This window comes from Conger conger, chromosome 11, assembly GCF_963514075.1.
Source record: "Conger conger chromosome 11, fConCon1.1, whole genome shotgun sequence".
Taxonomy (NCBI): domain Eukaryota; kingdom Metazoa; phylum Chordata; class Actinopteri; order Anguilliformes; family Congridae; genus Conger; species Conger conger.
Window position 1 is genome coordinate 16,831,562 of NC_083770.1, and position 18,725 is coordinate 16,850,286.

The 18,725-nt window shown below is 47.4% G+C and overlaps 1 protein-coding gene across 5 annotated transcripts in view; it reads right to left on the bottom strand.

Moving 5' to 3' along the window:
• Window positions 1-18,725, bottom strand: part of LOC133140260 (single-stranded DNA-binding protein 2-like) — a 103,973-nt gene that overhangs the window by 59,699 nt on the left and 25,549 nt on the right. For all 5 annotated transcript variants that reach the window (XM_061260030.1, XM_061260029.1, XM_061260033.1 and 2 more), the window contains exons 2-4: window positions 6,898-6,970; window positions 1,970-2,031; window positions 1,021-1,105 (exon numbers count right to left, since the gene is read on the bottom strand). In XM_061260030.1, the coding sequence (XP_061116014.1) occupies window positions 1,021-1,105; window positions 1,970-2,031; window positions 6,898-6,970 (220 nt within the window). The remainder of the gene's footprint in view (window positions 1-1,020; window positions 1,106-1,969; window positions 2,032-6,897; window positions 6,971-18,725) is intronic.

Sequence of the window (18,725 nt, forward strand, 5' to 3'; positions counted from 1 at the left end):
TGGTCCTGGAACTCGTGGTCTTCAGTCCCGACCTCTCCCGACCTCGGACCTTTCCCAGATTAATTTGCACGATCTTGGCTGAGGATTTCCGGGATGAGGCATAAATACAGAGATTGCTCTGGGAAAAAGTTTAGGACAAATTCAAGCCTGTCATTCAACAAGAAGAGGATGATATATCAAATGATTTACAGAAGATCCTGGTTGTAGTGGGAACAGTCTCCTGACTTGAGCTCTCTCATTAGCATTCATAGGAGGTTCTAGCTATCTCCACTTGGCTGAGCTAGAGTACTTTTCATATGTTCTCCAGGTGCACTTTTATCAGGCTGCACACAACTGGAAATCAATAACAACAAGGCCACAACCTGTAAATTCACCACCAAAGGCGTCAATAGTTTAATCTGCACACAGGCTGAGGTCATGGTAGGCCTCACGGACCCTGGATCTATATTGACGTTCTCACAATGCTACTGGAGTGTTTTGTCGATGTTATAACTCTGCCGCGACATGGCAGTAACATTGTGAGAACGTTTTGTGTTAGCTGGGGAGCAGGAGCTGTGGAAGGCTGGACTCTCAAACGAAACAGATAGATGGACAACGGAGGTGTGATGTGTCCCAACTGACACCATTCACACGTTCACAGCCGTGTCCATTCCAAAACCCTTACCATTGACACATTCACAACTTCAGTCTAGCACCAACGCATATCATGCACACATCATTCACAGCTCTCCAGCGTTACATCTTGATACTATGGGCACTTCATCCTCCATTCAAATAACTGCCACGACACGCAAACAAGTATTTCACAAGGGACCTCTCTCTGGTTTTGAAAAATCCCGTTTTTCAGGACTGTCAAAGAAACTTGCGTATGCAGACGACACGTTTCCTCTATTACAGAATCAGGCCCCGCTCTGTCTGCGAGCCCTCTGAATGAGAAGAGGAAGTGACTTTCTGGCCGGTGCCCGCGCCCCTGCCCCCCCTCGTCCCCCTGGACCCCCCCCGGCCCCCCCGCACACTCACGTAGTCGTGGAAGGCCTTGGCCTCGCTGGAGTGCTCACATGTCTCTCTCCTCTCAGGGGCTGCGCAGTACAGGTCCCAGAATACACTGCAACAACACGCCACAGGATGAGCACAGCCAGGAGAGCACAAGGACTCATGCACGCACATGCCCAGAAACACACAGACACACACACAGACACACCTAAGCATGCATTGCACACACATGAAGAAACAGGCACACACACAGATGCACACAAACATGCACACACACACATGTGCATGTGCACACACGCCATTTTGTTTCCGTTATTTTTTTTTTAGATAAACTTAACCTGTGCTCGCCTATATGATCCAGGCGTTTGCGTTTCCAGAGAATGCACATTTACGAGCTTAAGAGGACTTTCGCCGATGGACTTACTGTATCATATCACCTGTGTAGTAATTATCATTTCACATGTGGACATACGTGTCATTTCACCTGTGTATGTAACACACACACAGTCTCACATGACTGCTGCATCGCGCTCCTCTCAGTACTGTGAAACACACGGCAACATCTGAGGCTGCAGACAAGGGACTTAATTACAATCCCATAATCCCGCCTGTTTAGAAGCATTCTGCCTTTGTTTAAAGCAGATCAAGCTTCGTTAAAGTATACAAACAGATATGTGTGTGTGTGTGATACAGTGAAGATGCATACAGTGCACTGCAAACTGAAAAAAAAAATCAACTCTCAACAAGTGCTTTAGTCTTATATTTTCTTAAAATCTTATTTCTATTACTTTTTTGCAAAAAAAAAAGAATGAAATATTGCAACTGAGCTGAGGCAGTTATACAAATTAGCTGAGTAAATTTGTCAAGCGAACAGTAACTTTAAACAAGCAAATCTTGAGAGAAATAAATACGATTTTAAGTCTCATTAGAAGGCTAAAACACTTGTTGAGTGATTTAGTTGCAGTGTGGTACTCACCACCACCAGGAGTGCAGGAACCCCGGAGGCTCTCCTAACGTGATGTTCTTCTCCCATCGGATCTTGGAAAAGGAGAACGGAACGTAAGGCCGAGGCACAAAATGGAGACCTGACCTTCACTATGATGTCACAGCAATGGGGGCAGGGCAGGCGAATGGACCTGACCTTCACTGTGATGTTACAGCAATGGAGGCAGGGCAGGCGAATGGACAAGACAATACATTACAACCACACTGCCTCCACATCTTCAGGGAGGGGTCAAATAAGAAAATAAAAAACTTAAAACCTTATTCCTATTACTTTTTATTGTTAGACTGAACAAGTCTCACGAATTTCACTTTTCAAGCAAAAAGCAACTTAAAACAAGCTAATATTTTCTACTTGAGAGAAAATACAACTCTCATTACAAGACTAAGACAGTTGTTAAGGCAGATTTTTTTTGCAGTGTGATTGAGGTTGAGTTCTGTCAGTAGAAGAACAATAGTTGGAAGAGGTGGAATTAGCTACACATACTGTATATTCCATAGGAAGGAACATAATGGAGTATTTTTTTACAGAGAGTTGGCAATGTGAGGAACAGCATGCTAGGTGATGAAGTAGAGGGAAGAGTCCCTTGTGGTCTGACACAGGCTGAATGGCCTGTCCGTCAACATGTCAATTTCTCTTCTTAGGCTCTTAAATGAGAGGAAACAGAGGATGACATGGGAAATGAAGTCTGGTGGTTCCACCCCTATGACTGACACTCCACCACCATTGTGGTGAGGTGACAGCGCTGTCACCAGAAGGTTAAAGGTCTGAGTACCTGGATGACAGGCATTATCTGAAGGGGCGGTAAACACAAAGGTGCTACATTATTTGTTTGACTCAGGGGAGGGGAGGGGGGGGATCATTTCGCATGCTTTCCATCATAGAAATGGCCCACCGAAAGGAACCCTATGATTCTGTAGAGGTATCATATCTAGTTCTTTGTCAGGCAAAATGTTTTTTTATCTGGGAGCTTCCACACTTCACTATGATAGAGGGTTCCATAGCAACTAAAAAGGGTTCCTCTATGGAGACAGGCCAAAGAACATCTAAAGAAGGGGTTCAGGGTAAATGTCTCTACCGAGGCTTCAGAAACAAGATCAAAGATGGGATTCGACCCTAAAACCTTCCGGATTCAGACCCTCACCCGCGAGCCCTGTTCTGCCTCTATTCTCTGGCGGCGCTGAGGAACGGGTAAATCCAGCCCCACCTTAAAGCACTAAACACAGATTTGTGGGAGAAGCCCCATTACGTTCAAAAAAGCCGGTCATCGCTTGCGAGCAGTTTGAGTTCACTCACAGGTAAGAGAGCAAATTCAGGGAGATCAATTCACTTTAATGAGGTGTAATTAGAAAAGCAATTATAAACGAGGCCGGACAAAACCTTACAGTTAGGATATTGGAGCTCGTCCAGGCGCCCATTAAAATACATTTGTTCTTTTCACCGCATTGATTTATTTGGGCTGACCTGCCTCGCGCCCCGTGTGTATATAATGTAACATTAACACTGAATTAGTCACCTGTTCTCCTTGACACGAATGGGCACGAGCGAACGCGATGCATCTCAATTAAAGAGCACCGCTTACATCAACAGCTCGAGTGCCAAACGCTAACCGTCTCTCATTCTGTAAACTTGCGTTATGAAGTTTACATATTGAAATGTAATCAAATGCGCATAACACTTTTTTTTTTTCTTACCGCAATTACAATTCAGTGCCTTCAGAGCATACATATATTATGCTCAGCTGAATTAGGGAGCCGAATTTCCATTATTCAAATCACTGCCTCATTCAAAAGTATTGACAAAACTGCCGGTAGCCAGAACAGAAGAGCTGATGAATTATGACTCGCCTTTAATGGCACTTGATACCTCGTGTGATGTCAACACAAAGTGTGGCGGCTTATCCCAGACTCCGTGAGACGTTTTTCAGATATTTTTAGTCCATGACACATTTTTCTGTAATGTGACCTGGCTTGTGAGTACTTCCTTGTAAACCTTTGGACCTTCTGATTATCTGTGCTGAACTGACTGTAACCCCGGCCCTTTCCCTCTCCTTCACCGTGTAACACTACTCTCTGTTTTTCAACTGTGCAAGCGTGGTGACTCAGGAGCAAATACTGTGAGATCATGGCGCATTGTTCACTGTGTAAACCTGATTTACAAAACTCCTCCACAAAGCCAGCACCACTACGCAAATAGCAAGGGCGTGTCAACCTTTATCCTGGTTAAACAAAAATGTAAAACAAACACACACACACACACACACGCGCGCATATACACACACACACACACACACACACACACACACACACACACACACACACACACGCGCATATGCACACACACACACACACACACACACACATGCATGCACACATGCGCAGACACATACATGAACATATGCACGCACGCACACACACACACACACACACACATTGTAGACACTCGCAGGCCTTTTCACTGGGCTTAAAGCATATTTTGAGGTATTTTCGATTGTCGCATTTTAGGTCATGTGACCAGCTTGAGTGGAGGAGGGTGATTTGTGGAACCCTATGCTGCAAACTCGCTGCTTCTCGCCTCATTTCAGCGTACGCTGGAGAAATGTGCCTCCGGACTTCTGCTGCTCTTCTGTCTCTCAACACGAGAACAGGACAATACACATCTAAATCAGGGCAAGACAATGTGTCTGTGCGTTTGCCAGGTTTTTTTTCCTCGTGCCCTGTCATGTCTTTAATTGCTTGTGTTGTCTACGTCAAGTCTTTGCTGGAACAAGCCAAAAACACACAATTACAATTACACAACTGCGTAACACATATTTTAAACTGCAGCTCTCAATCACTCACACGCCCACACATACACATGCAAGCACAAACACACAGACATGTGCGCACACATACACCCACTCATGAACATGCATGCACACGCACACACACGCACACACACACACAAAACAGTCCCTGCACACCTGAAAAAATAACAATCTCTTCTTTTGCAATTTCATTGTATCGAGTAACATGTCTCACTTTAAACAGCCCCCATGGAGCCAGCCAATCACAGCAGGTGGAATCATGCCCCGCGCTCCCATGGAAACTCTTCTGCTCTGTGTGCAGATTACCTCACACTGCACAAAATAAGAAGGTGAGGAAGGCACCAGCCACACAGGGCTGAGCTCAACTGCTCAAAGATGGCAGGTACTCTACCCATGTCTCCAACTGACTGTGGGAGCCGGTTAGCCTCTCAGCCAGCCAGTCATCAAGCCTGTTAAACAGTCAGTCGATCAGCTAGAGGATAAGTCAGTAAGTCAATCAGTCAGACAGTCAATAAGCAGCTCATGCAGAGAGTGTCAATCAGAGAGTAAGTCAGTTGGATAATGATTAGGTCAGTCAGATAAGTCGGGCAGTCAGAAGGTTGGTAAGTCAGAAGGTAAGTCAGTGAGCCACTTAGTTAATCAGTCAATCAATCAGGAAAGGAGAACAGACTGTTTTTTGGGATGCTTTCTCGAGTCTCAAAAAATTATTACCATAAGGAAATAAAGTCTGTTATAGATGCTATAGATGTGCCCAACAGAACTGCATTTAATTTTACTGCACAGTGTGCTTGGCATTAACAGAAGTGATGACAGAAGGGCAGGCAGGACAACTGTTTTCACACTCTCAGCACTACCCTGAGGGGTCATGGGAACTGAGACTAAACAGGTCACATTCAAGGCAATGCTGTTTTCCCCCCACCCCACCAGAAACTACATTACCCAGAAGGCACCGCGACACCTTGGGTTAGCGAAGTGCTTGCGGTGAGAAGAGGGGGGGGTGGGCAAGCGGGGAGTCATGTGACTCACCGAGAGTTGACATCACACCCACTTATCGCCTCACCCACAGCCCGTCGGCCGCAGGCTGCCTGAACACGCCCAGCGCTCAAAACCCACCAGCAAGACAGGGCGGCGAGTACACTGAAGCGCACTCCGCTACCAAACCAGTCGCTATCTTTGGAATCTCCGGAGGGATCCGCAAAGTGTGAATTCTCACCTCGTGTTCCCAAAAAGAAAAACATTTCCATGAGCCCGGGCGCGATTCGGATCGAACGCTGCCACTGCCTGGTAACAGCATTGTGCGGTGGCCGTACTTTCAACTGCCCAATAACTGGGGACCTTCTGGCCCAAGATTTGAAAGGGAAAACACCGGTGAGGGCTCTCCATTCCCCTCTGAATGACGAACAGTTTCAGAGAGGAGAGTGTAATCACTGCTTTCTCCCAATTCAAGGTGCACAGACAAATAATTACCATGGTATGCCGTGGAGATTGGGAATCAGGATTGGCAGGTCAAAGAAGAAAGCCCTACATTTTGGGGGATTATTCCTTTAGATAAAAAATGAAGTTTCCCTCTGAAAAACATGTGCCACCAACAGTTTTGATATTCAACAACAGGTGAAATTTAGCTTGACATTTCTTTGTGATACAGGCTGTGTATTCTCCCAGCAACACAAACAAATAAAAATGTAAGATCGTGTATGGGAGTCGATGGCAAAGGGGGGAGTTGAAATGGAACTGATTGAATATAGTGTGGTGTGGGGGGGGGGGGTTCGAGAAATATTTTGGCGAGCGAATCAACAAGGATCACGGGGCTTGGCAAGAAGCGCTCCGTCCTGGCCGTTTTACAGCGCGGCATCGCCGCGGCGATGAGCTCAGACCTCCATCCAATCCCATTAGAGGGAGGCTGGGAGCAGGGTGCGTCCAGCCTGCTCAGCATTACGTCTGCCTGTAATTCAATTAGCGGGAGAGCTGGAGAGAGCCGCACGAGGAGAGCGCTGAGGGCGCGGCCCTCCCCCCCCCTCCCGTCCGCCAAACCCGCCAACCCCCCCGCCCCCACCGCCCCAGCCCCGGGCTGTAAATAACCAACCCGCCCGCTTACCTCTGACAGGAAGGTCTGCGCTGTTTTCTGGGCTCCTACATGCAGCAAGTACTCATACACGTAGAGCGCTAACCTGCAGAGAGAGAGAGGGAGAGGTAGAAGGAGAGAGGGAGAGAAAGAGAGGGAGAGAGAGGGGGGAGGAGAGATAGACAGAGGGAGGGAGAGAAAGAGAGAGACTGGTGAGGTGGAGACATACACACATTCCTTTGACATTGCCAGCAGCATAACAAAATGAAATAAAAGTAATCAATATATTTTTTTTAATGAGAAAAATACCCCCAAAGACAGATAAACCAGTGTTTAACAGCACCACGGACTGCACTGGGTACGGCAGGGTAGCAGAACCTCACGTTAGGCTGTTACTGAAGCCCCAGGAGAGGGCAGTTCATGTTATTGTTCTCACTGCTATGATCAATGTTATTATGATTCATCATATCTTAATTAACACCCACCTCCACCCCCTTAAGATTACTATTACTGTCTGATTGTGCGGATATCATTTAAGCGCTTTAGCAATGCAGTACAGTAGGGTGCAATACGCCATGCCAATAAAGATGATTTGAACTGAACACAGAACAAAAAAGGGTGATAGAGAAAGGAGAGAAAGAGAGAGTGGGAGACAGAGGGAGGGAGGGTGTGTGTGGGCCGCTAAATTCCTGATGAGGCTAAAGATTCAAACCTTTCAAAACACTGTCCTCATCAACTGGAACTATCTTTGGAATCCCGAAATCTATGGAAACTTCAGCTTCATCTTAATTAAAAACCCTGAGTCCAGATCTTTAATGAATTCATTTACTGAACTGATGTAGGTAGAATGGATCCCCGTCTAATGCAAGCAGAGGTCAACCCTTTTCCCCCGATAAGCACCACAACTCTCCGTTTAACACTTGTGTCCTCTTGTGCCTGGTTAGTGCAGGACATATAAATCACGCAAGATGGCCGGACAGCCAGCTACACCTTAATTAGAGGGAGGCTACATCAGCAGCACAATATTCTTCATCTGCAGTTTCCAAACTGTGGGTCAGAACCCAATGGGGACTCAAGAGGGAGCCTGAACTGGGCTGTAAGACACATGCAGAAAACAATTAACTTAAATAAAAAGCATATTACACAATATGAATTATTGTCCACGGCAATGATTAAAACGCTGTATGTATGGTACATGTATTTAGGTTACAATAATTCTGTGTTTGTAGATATGCCGGGCCTGCCTTTTGGCAAGGGCTGGTTCATATATGTAAAACTGGCTTGTTCTTTAATTCAGTCCCGGGCTTGCACAGGCTGCATCACAAGGATATTTACTGTCTCTCACGGTCTAGTGAGCCGGCATACGCTAGACTATTAGCAAGAGGAAACACGGGCTCTGGAGAGTGTGTGCTGTCCCTATCCCCATGAAATTATGTTAAATCCATATATACACAAAGACTACATGAACAAACAGTTTGCACAGCAATAGCACACTGAACTGTAGATGTTTCCCAATCCTTCCTGGGGCTTCTTTTACAACCCACACCCGTATTATACCGAGAAATTAATTAAGGACTTAATTAATTAATCAATGGCCCCTTCCCTCCCCTGTACTCGCCTCTGAGTTCCAATTAGTGGGAGAAGGAGTCTCCCGTCTGCGCGGAAATAAAAAGAAGAAGAAGAAGACTGGAATCGGGCTGGAATCGATACTCGATTATTCATTCCGCCGCTAGAAGCTGGAGGCTATCGCAGCAGCTCTTGTGCAAATAGCCACAGCACCAAACTGCAGTCTGATACATTGGACTGCTAGAATGAGTCCATGTTCGCATGCCATCCACACCACTGTATAGTGAGCATGGATGGCAACATGGATGGAGCATGTCTGACAGGACGGACAGCCAGACCACACACTGGACGATGTGCGCAATGCTACCTGTGATATCCTGCATATAGCGCTAGCTGTAGAGTCTATGCATAGGGCTACCGTTGGTGTTTATTCATAGCACTAACTGCAGTAGTTAAGCATAGTGCTAACTGTGGTATTTCTGCATAGCGCTAAACACGGTAATTGTGCGTAGTGCTCAATGCAGTATTTAAGCATTTCTGCATAGGGCTAACTGTGGTAATTGTACATAGTGCTAACTATGGTATCTGCCTTAACTAGTGCTAACAATTGCACTAGCTTTAATGTTTCTGTGTAGGACTTTAGAACAAACTGTTGTCAAGCGGCACACAAATGAGCATTCAGCATGACAGCTCTTTAAACGTCTCCCAGCACACAGTACACGGAGCTAGACATCCAAAATGTAAACCACGACATCCAAATGTAAACTACATTCGCTTCCATCTGTTACAAGGAGCTCATGTGTTCTACTGTACACATCATCTCTCGACGGTTTACAGCCAACAACGCTCTTCGACAAGCTCTCTCTTAACATTACCTTCTTTCAGGGAAACGCTGTAAGGCCGGATAGCCGTAATTCTGGGGACTGCGTTTTGTTTGAAGTAACTGCCGCAGTGAGCGCTCCTGAAGAGCACCTGGGGATTGTGTTTTTCGCAGATGAATTATGATCATTATTGTAGATCATTGTAGCGCTGTTGATCTAACCCATCTGTCACTGTGGCTCTAGGCTCCCCATCATACCAGCGCCAGACGCAGGCTGCGCGCTGCAAACTGCCAAGAAGAAGAACCTGGGAGGACTCACCCCCAGACGCAGCTGTTTTTCACAATGAGGATAGAGGACCCAGGCTGGAAACTACTACACTGTTGGCTAAACAAACCAAATCTCCACTCCTCTCTCTCATTCTCTCTTTAAAAAGGTGTATGTATGTGTGTGTGCGCGCGTATGTGGCGCGCACATGTGTATTCACAAGCATCCACGTGTGCGCATGTCCACATGCAGTCGCGTGTGTGTATGCGTGTTACTGCGTGTATGAACACGTGTGTTTGTTTGTGACTCTCCAGCTGAACCCTACATGCTACTCCACTCTATGTCTCCATGTACAAACCCACGGCGGTCATAATGACAGGAGGCTCGATGACGGGGGTCATGGAGGATATGGAGAAGAGCAGGCCAGGAACAGGTGGGCCCCTTTAAAGAAGCGACAGCCATTTTTATTTATCTATTTATTTTATTCCACAGAGGACTCTAGCAGGGTGAGTGGGGAATGAAATTGGCAAGAAGACAGCAGGGTTCATCTCAGGTTGCTGGACTGGAAGAATGTTCTAGGCCCGGGAAAAAAAATCTGCAAGTACAGCCCCCCCACAATATTGTTTGCCTTCCTTTTCATCGCCCCAAAGATTGCTGCAGCTGAATCTCGTCGTGCTACCTCCCTCTCCCCTGCACACACACACTCCCTCTATTTTATTTTTTCTGTTTGTTAACCATTTTCTTCTTCTCTGTTTGGAAACACAGGCAGACAGCCAGGGCAGAACAGTCCCGATGAAAATTTAATCAGGAAAAACATCTCCGGGGGGTTTTAAAAGGAGCTGAGAGCTCCGAAAATCGGCAAAGGGCCCCGGACGAGGGCACAGTGGGGATCATTAGGCCTTCTGTTTGTTTCGGGGAGCGCTTTTCACACTGATATCCTAGCGAGACGATACACCCCGCGCTACGCTAGGCCTGACCTCTTTATTTAAATGAACTCTCAAATAAGGCTTCAGTCATTAGGATTAGCCCTGTGCTGGAGGGAAGGGGAGGGTAAGAGGAGGGGGGGGGTGCAAGTTGCACTCTTTCTTTTGATGTTTTTCCCTGTCTTCGGAGAAGATTCCAGCGCCGCGCCGGAGAGATGGGAACAGCGCTCGCCTTCAGCGCACATTTTATGACAGACGCATTTTTTTTGTCGCCGCGCCAGCTGATTTTGTGATTTCTCTTTTTTTGCTTAGCCTACATGGAAGAAAGGAGCAAACACTTCTACTGCATCAAATGAAGCCCTGCAGTGTATGTGTGCCTCTGTGTGTTTGTGCCTGTATGTGTGTGCGTGCGTGTGTACGTGCGTGTTTTTTGAGAGGTTAAGTTTTAAAAACACAGCAGATTGTTTTGTGTATTCTGGGCTTGACCCTGGCTGCTGTGGAGGTTGGGGTGGGGTGAAGGGGGGGGGGGGGGGGTATAGAGACGATCAGAGCGAGCAGCTTAATACAACATCTGCCACTTGCATATGGCTGCTCAAATGTATGTCACCCACTGCAGCAAAGCAAAGCGTGTGGTTACCATGTGGTTACCTCAAAACCTCTCCCCACAGGTTACCTGCTCTCTCTCTTTCTCTCTCTCCCCCTCAATCTCTTGCTCTCCCTCACTGCCTCTCTCGCTCACACTCTCTCACCCTCTGTCTCTCTCTCTCTCTCCCCCTCACTCTCTCACAGTCTCTGTCTCTCTCTCCTCACTCGCTCTGTCTCTCTTCCTCTGTCTCTCTCACTGCCTCTCTCACTCACTCTCCCTCTGTCTCTCTCACTGCCTCTCTCACTCACTCTCCCTCTGTCTCTCTCTCCTCACTCTCTTTCTCTCTCCCCCTCACACTCTCTCTCACCCCTCCCTCTCTCTCTCTTTCTCCACCCTCTTTTTTTCTTCCGTGCCCTCTCTCTCTCTCTCTCCACCCTCTCTCTCTCTTCCGTGCCCTCTCTCTCTCTCCACCCTCACTCTTTCTTCCGTGCCCTCTCTCTCTCCACCCTCACTCTCTCTTCCGTGCCCTCTCTCTCTCCACCCTCACTCTCTCTTTCGTGCCCTCTCTCTCTCTCCACCCTCACTCTTTCTTTCGTGCCCTCTCTCTCTCCCGAGGCAGCGCTCCCAGCCAGAGATGAAAGGATGACACCCCGAAGGGGAAGACAAATCGCCACGGCATGGCCGTTTAGTTAAGAGCGCCATCAAAAGCTGCGACACCCGCAAGGTTAACGGAACAGCTGGAGTCTCTACAGAACTCCTGACACCTCCAGCAGGACGAGACAGGAATACATCAGCTCTCCTGCACATCACACTGCTCTGTCTCTCTCTCTCCCTCCCTCTTTCTCGCTGTCTCTCTCTCTCTCTCCCCCTCTCATCATTCTGCTGCCTCCTGTCAACTGACATGCTTGAGATAGTCAGTAAATATTACTCAAGTGTAAAATACGCACATGCTTAGACAGTTACATATTCCTTTCCTCTGTTTCTCTATTTACCCTTTATCTCTGTCCCTGCTCCTTTCTTTCTTTCTTTCTCATCTTCCTTCTCTCTTGTCTTCTTTCTCTCTTCTCTTCATTGCTATCTGACTTTCCTCCCTCTCCCTCCTTCAGCTCTCCTGCTCTTTTTCCCTCCCCTGACAGCATTTCTTCCTAGGCTCTGTTGTTGACCTCTACCGCTCCTAGAATCCCCTCCCTGCTCTCCCGACGCAGGTGACCAGTTGGACAGGACAATCGGGGGAGCAGAACCAGGTGACCCCAAAAGCCACCCTTGCACCCACACTCTTCCCAAGAGTAGTGGGGCAGTCTGTAACAGCATTGAGGACACACTCCACCCCCCCCCCCACCACTGCCACCCTCTCCCTCTGCCCCTCAGCTCCCAGTCTGTCATCAGACTATGTACACACACACGCACACACCCACAGAGAAAAAACACACACTCAGTTATTCTCTCTCACACTCACACACATGCACACACACACGCACACACCCACAGAGAAAAAACACACACTCAGTTATTCTCTCTCACACGCACACACATGCACATGCACACACACACGCACACACCCACAGAGAAAAAACACACCCAGTTATTCTCTCTCGCACTCACACACATGCGCACACACACACACACATGCACACACACACAGAAAAAACACACACACTCAGTTATCCTCTCTCACACACACATGCAAACACACGCACAGACATGCACACTCACACACACTCACAAACACACACACGCACACAGAAAGAAACACACTCTTATTCTCTCTCTCTCTCACACACATAAGAGTTTACACACCCACACAAAACAAACACACACACACACACTCCAGCAGTGATGCTAGCATTGTCACAGGAAGCTCCCACTGAGCACAAAGCCCTGCCCCGTTTCTCCTACCACAGTAACACTCAGCCCCAGTCCTGCCACAGCAGCGCGGTGTGTCTCTCAGGGGCCAGAGTCAGGCCTGTGAGCCCAAGATTGCAGGTTTACAATCCCAGCAAAGAGACTGCCGCCATGCACTGGAGCAAGATAACCGCTTGGGCAAACACCTGGCCACAGTATAATATACGCAATGTTACACCAAACAAGAAAAGGAAAAATTCTATAGGGTGTGTTTCGTCATACAGCTTCTTCGAGCTGTATTTATTCAGAATAAAGTTACGCGCTCTTCCCTCCTGCTCCCTGCCTTTGAGGGCGTCCTCTGCAGAGAGGGGTGGAGGTGGTGGGGGTTCGCTTGCCAGTCAAAATGGATGGCGCACCATTAACCTCCTCCACGGAGAGGCGCGGAGAGGTTAATGGTGCATGCAGGAGAGCTCGTTCAGAGCGCCTCCACAGCGGAAGCCCAGGGGTAACGCGAGACGATGAACTCCACTTCAATCTCCGTGTAGCGGCAGCGAGTCGGTGTGTAGATTCTCTCTGCGCTTTCTACCACGCTCTGGATGAGAGAGTCTGCTAAATGAATGGAAAGTAATGTAATATAATGTGTGTACACTATGATGTGCACGTCTGTGAATGGTGTAATAAAGTAAGGTTAGCCCTCACCCACACATTTAACCCTTTGAAGAATAGGCCTTTTTTTTCAAGTCAGTGTTCAAGAGCTGCATAGCTTTCAATCACCAGTAGTGATTGTTTTATAAGTATTAAAATATGAAAAACGAAAAGGGCTGTCAACCAGACTGACGGATTGACAGGACAAATTGCAGATGGAGTTTGAGCATGGCGTGTGTGTGTGTGTGTGTGCGCATGAGTGTATGCGTGGGTGTGTGTGTGTGTGTGTGTGTGTATGTGCAAGCATGTATGTGTATGTGTGTTGGACACATAGCACCACAACCTGTTACAAGCCTCACCCATTAACACAGCTTCACCCTGTCTGAGCAAAGTGTGTGTTAGGCTGATCCTAGATCAACACAGAGAAACACAACTATCACCCACACACACACACATACACACACACACACACACACACACACGGAGCAATAGAAAAACACTGAAGCACCCACACAGTCATTAGCATTGCCCTGTATGAGAGTACAGTAAGAGTCCAGCAGAGACGAGCAGAGTGGGCTTTGGCCTGCTGAGTGCGCTCACTAATCTGAAGGCCCCAAAGATCTTCTCTCAGCAGTCGAGATAATAAGTATGATTGATTTCTGTCTCGACACGGAGCCTCGGTCCACTTAGGACTCACGTCATGTGCCCCCCTGCTTTGACTAACAAAAAAAAATAGTAAAAAAGAAACGTACATAATAAATAAATAAAACGGACCAGGCTATATTTGAATAGATGAAAACAGATAGAATAGCATGGCTTTGTTAGCGCCTGCGGTCCTGGCATTAATGGAAGTGGAGCATAAAGGAGTCCCATGTCGCAGAGAGAGAAAAGTAACGGCCCACTAACAGAATATTTTAATAAAAATCAGAGAGAGGGTCTCCTCTTCATTTGCACTGCGAACAGCCATGTCTAGAGGAACTTATATAGCTTACTTACTCATTAATATTTTCATAAATGAGCAATGCACATGCATACCTCCTCAGTTTAAGTTTAGTGCCCTGCTTGAGTGCATGAAGGCTGTGGCTCCATTCAATTTTGAGCCAGCAACCTGCAGGGTTTGTGCTCCTCAAATTGTTTTGCACATACTGCTACCCTCAGGGGAAGAGCACACCACTCCCCAAGCCATTCGCTGTTTGTTTGTGTGTGTGTACGTGTGGCTGGGTGTATGTATGTGTGTGTATGCGTGTGTGTGTGTGTGGTACATGAGTGTATGCGTGGGTGTGTATGTGTGTGAGCATGGATGTGGGTGTGTGTACATGTGTGTATGCATGGGTGTGTTTGTATGTATGTGTGGTTGTATGTGTGTAAGTGTTTGTTTGTGTACGTGTGGCTGCGCGTGTGTGTGTTTGTATCTGTATATGTGTATACAAGTTTGTGTTTGTGGGTGTATGTGAGGGTTTGTGTGTTTCTGTGTATGTGACTGTGTGTGTGTATGTGCTCGTGTTTCTGTGTGTGTGTGTGTGTGTGTGTGTGTGTGTGTATGTGACTGTGTGTGTACATGCTTGTGTGTGTGTGCCTGTCTGTGTGACAATGAGGACAGAGCTCATTCCTCCCTGCAGCGTGCTTACACAGAGCCCCAGTAGCGGTAGCTCTGGATAAACAGGGCAGAACAGGGCAGGCTCAGCCATACGGAGCATATAACGCCCACCCCCTGCCCCCAGTGGAGCTGCTGGCCACTGGTGACACACTGAGACCACACACGCCCTGCAGTGTCATAACCACCACACCCCCACCCTCAACACCAACCGGTCCCCACAAACCATGTTTATCTGACTCTGAACCCTACCGCCCAAAAACAACAGCAACATCACCACCAAAATCTACAAACAACATCCGAGGTATAAACCGCGGCAACACAAACCAAAGCAGCCAAACTGCAGAGTTCGAGGTGCGATCAGCGCTGGCCTTTCTGGTCGTTCGTGAGGAAGTACAGCAGATCCGTTTATGGGCGTTCTGTCCCCTGGTTTTTCTAGAAGGAACGTAAGGAATGCCTGCTGGGGACAAGCCCCTTTCTAAACTCCCGGGCGACTGTCACCATGGCGATCCGCAGCCCACGGCCCATTACTCTTGCGGGTGGCGGACCCGTATCTGAGGACGGGACAGTGTCGGGTGTCAAAGGCATCGATTTTTAACTGCCACGCGGCCCGTCTGAGCGCCGTGTGTCTCGGGAATGACGAGGGAAGACGGATTTAAGCACAGAGCATGGGAGGTTAGCAGGAACTGAGGGGGAACAGGGCTAATCCCGATCCCAAACTCTCAGTCCCAAACTGAGAGATCACACACTACTCGAACACTACTTCTAACTGCCCACTTCAAGTAAATGTCCTTCAACCCAAAGTAGCATGAAAGTTTTTGAAAACTTTCAAAAAGTTTTGTTGTTTTGCCAATGGGCGATAGCCTTGAGAACCAAACAATGTCCGCTTTCAAATGATCAAACTCAGTGCTCGCGGACAAAAGGTGTCTGAAAAAACTATGTATATGTGTGTACATGAGCGTGTGTTTGTGCGTGAGTCCATCAAAGTCTCACTCCTTGAACCATGCATTCCCCCATTGTCAGATCTACTCGCATTCATATTATGGATATTAGCCCCTAACACAGGCAGATATTTCGGTAGAACAGACAAGCCTTTTGTGAATTTAGGAGGCTTCGGTGGCGGCTGGCTGCCTTTGTGTTCTGTGCTGAGGTAGAAGAGAGAAATGGTGTTGTTTGTGCTGACCTGGGGTGAACCAGATAAAACAATAAGACCAGGAAGCACAGAGACACTGTTATCAATCCAGACGGGCAGCCGGCTAAGACGCTGTGCTCCAAACCTGCTTTTCATTTCTCCTCCTCTTTATCCATTTTGCGTTTAGATACAAGAATGAAACTGAGGAGCGATCATTCAGGTGAAAAGACAAACAAGGGCAGGTTGTCCCTGCTTTAAGGGCAAGAGACTACCTTTTTGCCCATTGACCTTTGACCTAGCCCTCATGGTACGATGAGGCACGCACAAGGACAGTCTGTCAGAGAGGACCAGGGATAATTATCACCGCTTACGTGCTGCAGTGGTGTGCCAGGAACACGGATAGTCCTGTTCATTCAGACCTCCAAAACTAAAGGGCTTTTCACCTACCATACTACAGAGATAGTATTGTGCAGTTCACTTACACACACACACACACACACACACACTCGCTCACATACTGACATTCACTCATACACACACACACACACAATCGCTCACATACTGACATTTACTCATACACACACACACACACACACACACACACACATTCGCTCACATACTGACATTCACTCATACACACACACACATACACACACACAATCGCTCACATACTGACATTCACTCATATACACACACACACACACACACACACAATCGCTCACATACTGACATTCACTCATACACACACACACACACACACACACACAATCGCTCACATACTGACATTCACTCATACACACACACACACACACACACACACACAATCGCTCACATACTGACACTCACTCTCTCTCACACACACACACTCGGTCACATACTGACATTCACTCATACACACACACACACACACACACACAATCACTCACATACTGACACTCACTCTCTCTCACACACACACACTCGGTCACATACTGTCACTCACTCTCACAGACACACACACACACACACACACACTCGCTCACATACTGAAACTCATTCTCTCACACACACACACACACACACACACACACACTCGCTCACATACTGAAACTCATTCTCTCACACACACACACACACACACACACTCGCTCACATACTGAAACTCATTCTCTCACACATGCACACACACACACTCGCTCATACTGACACTCTCTCTCACACACGCACACACATGCACAAACACACTCGCACACACCCATAAACACCCCCCAACACACACACAAACACACACACAGACACATACTGCTGACACATCTCTCTCACACACGCACAGAAACAAGCACACATGTGCACAAACCCACACTGAAAGTAAATGAGAGAGGGAACGAGGGAGTGAGGAGAGTAAAAGATGGGGAGAGGTGGAAATAGAGGGAGACGGAGGCACAGAGCGAGAAACAGAAAGAGAGAGAGTCAGTAAAAAGGAATCAGACAGAAAATAGAAAATACGAAATGAAAGGGCTGAATCCAATGACTCTGTAGCGTGGAAAATAATGACAGTCGGCCTCGTTCGGAATTGCACTCGAGATGAAAGGGTTTGATGGGAGGGAGCCGGAATGTCGAAAGGTGGGGGGGGGGGGGGGGGGTTGGATTTGGGGGGGTGACAATTAATACTCCAGAGGTGTGATAAACTTTCATATTCTAATGCAAGAGTGGGATCTCACAGAACAGGCATAGCCCCCTGCTGTGCCCTCGTTCCACAATCACCACCGAAACCCCGGCTGGCAATGCCGGGAAAGTAGGCTACCTCTAAATTCATTCTGGAATAATCCCACCCCCCCCCCCCCCCACCCGCCTACCTCAGCAAGACAGGGAGGAAAGAGGAAGGCAAACTGACAGTGTGTTCACCCAGTTTATATTACTGTAAGACCTGTCACCTACAGGGGAACACAGGCATGCCATATTTATGAAACTATAATACTTTTTACACTAATACTAATTCATTAATTACACTAATCTCTTGTATTCTCCGGGAACACAACGGCAGCATACATATGTATATATAGTCAGTCACACACACAATCTCACAGACACACATACTCACATGCAACTGCATATATTGTGCATATACAAACAGTAGCTACATTTCATCCCTCTCCGTGCATTTACCCATCTAATCAACCATCTTGCATGCCCCTGCACTGCCAGCAGCTCATACTCCCAGTGGACTGGGGCTCGTGGGCACTGCAGGAATAACATATCTCACTGCTTTTTCACCCGGCTGCGACCGGCCACAGTTTATAAAGCAGTTTGCTCTGCAACAGCCGTCCAAAGCGTCCAGTATCATCAGACCAAGGCTGTATGAATGAACCCTTTAGACGTCCCTGCTTTACCATAACAGGACCATATCAACCTTTCAGCTCCAGAGCAGTTCTTAAAGTGAGGTCCACTGCAAAAAAAAAGTCCATCTTTTAAGACTAAATTCTTATTAAGTAGAAAATATTAGCTTGTT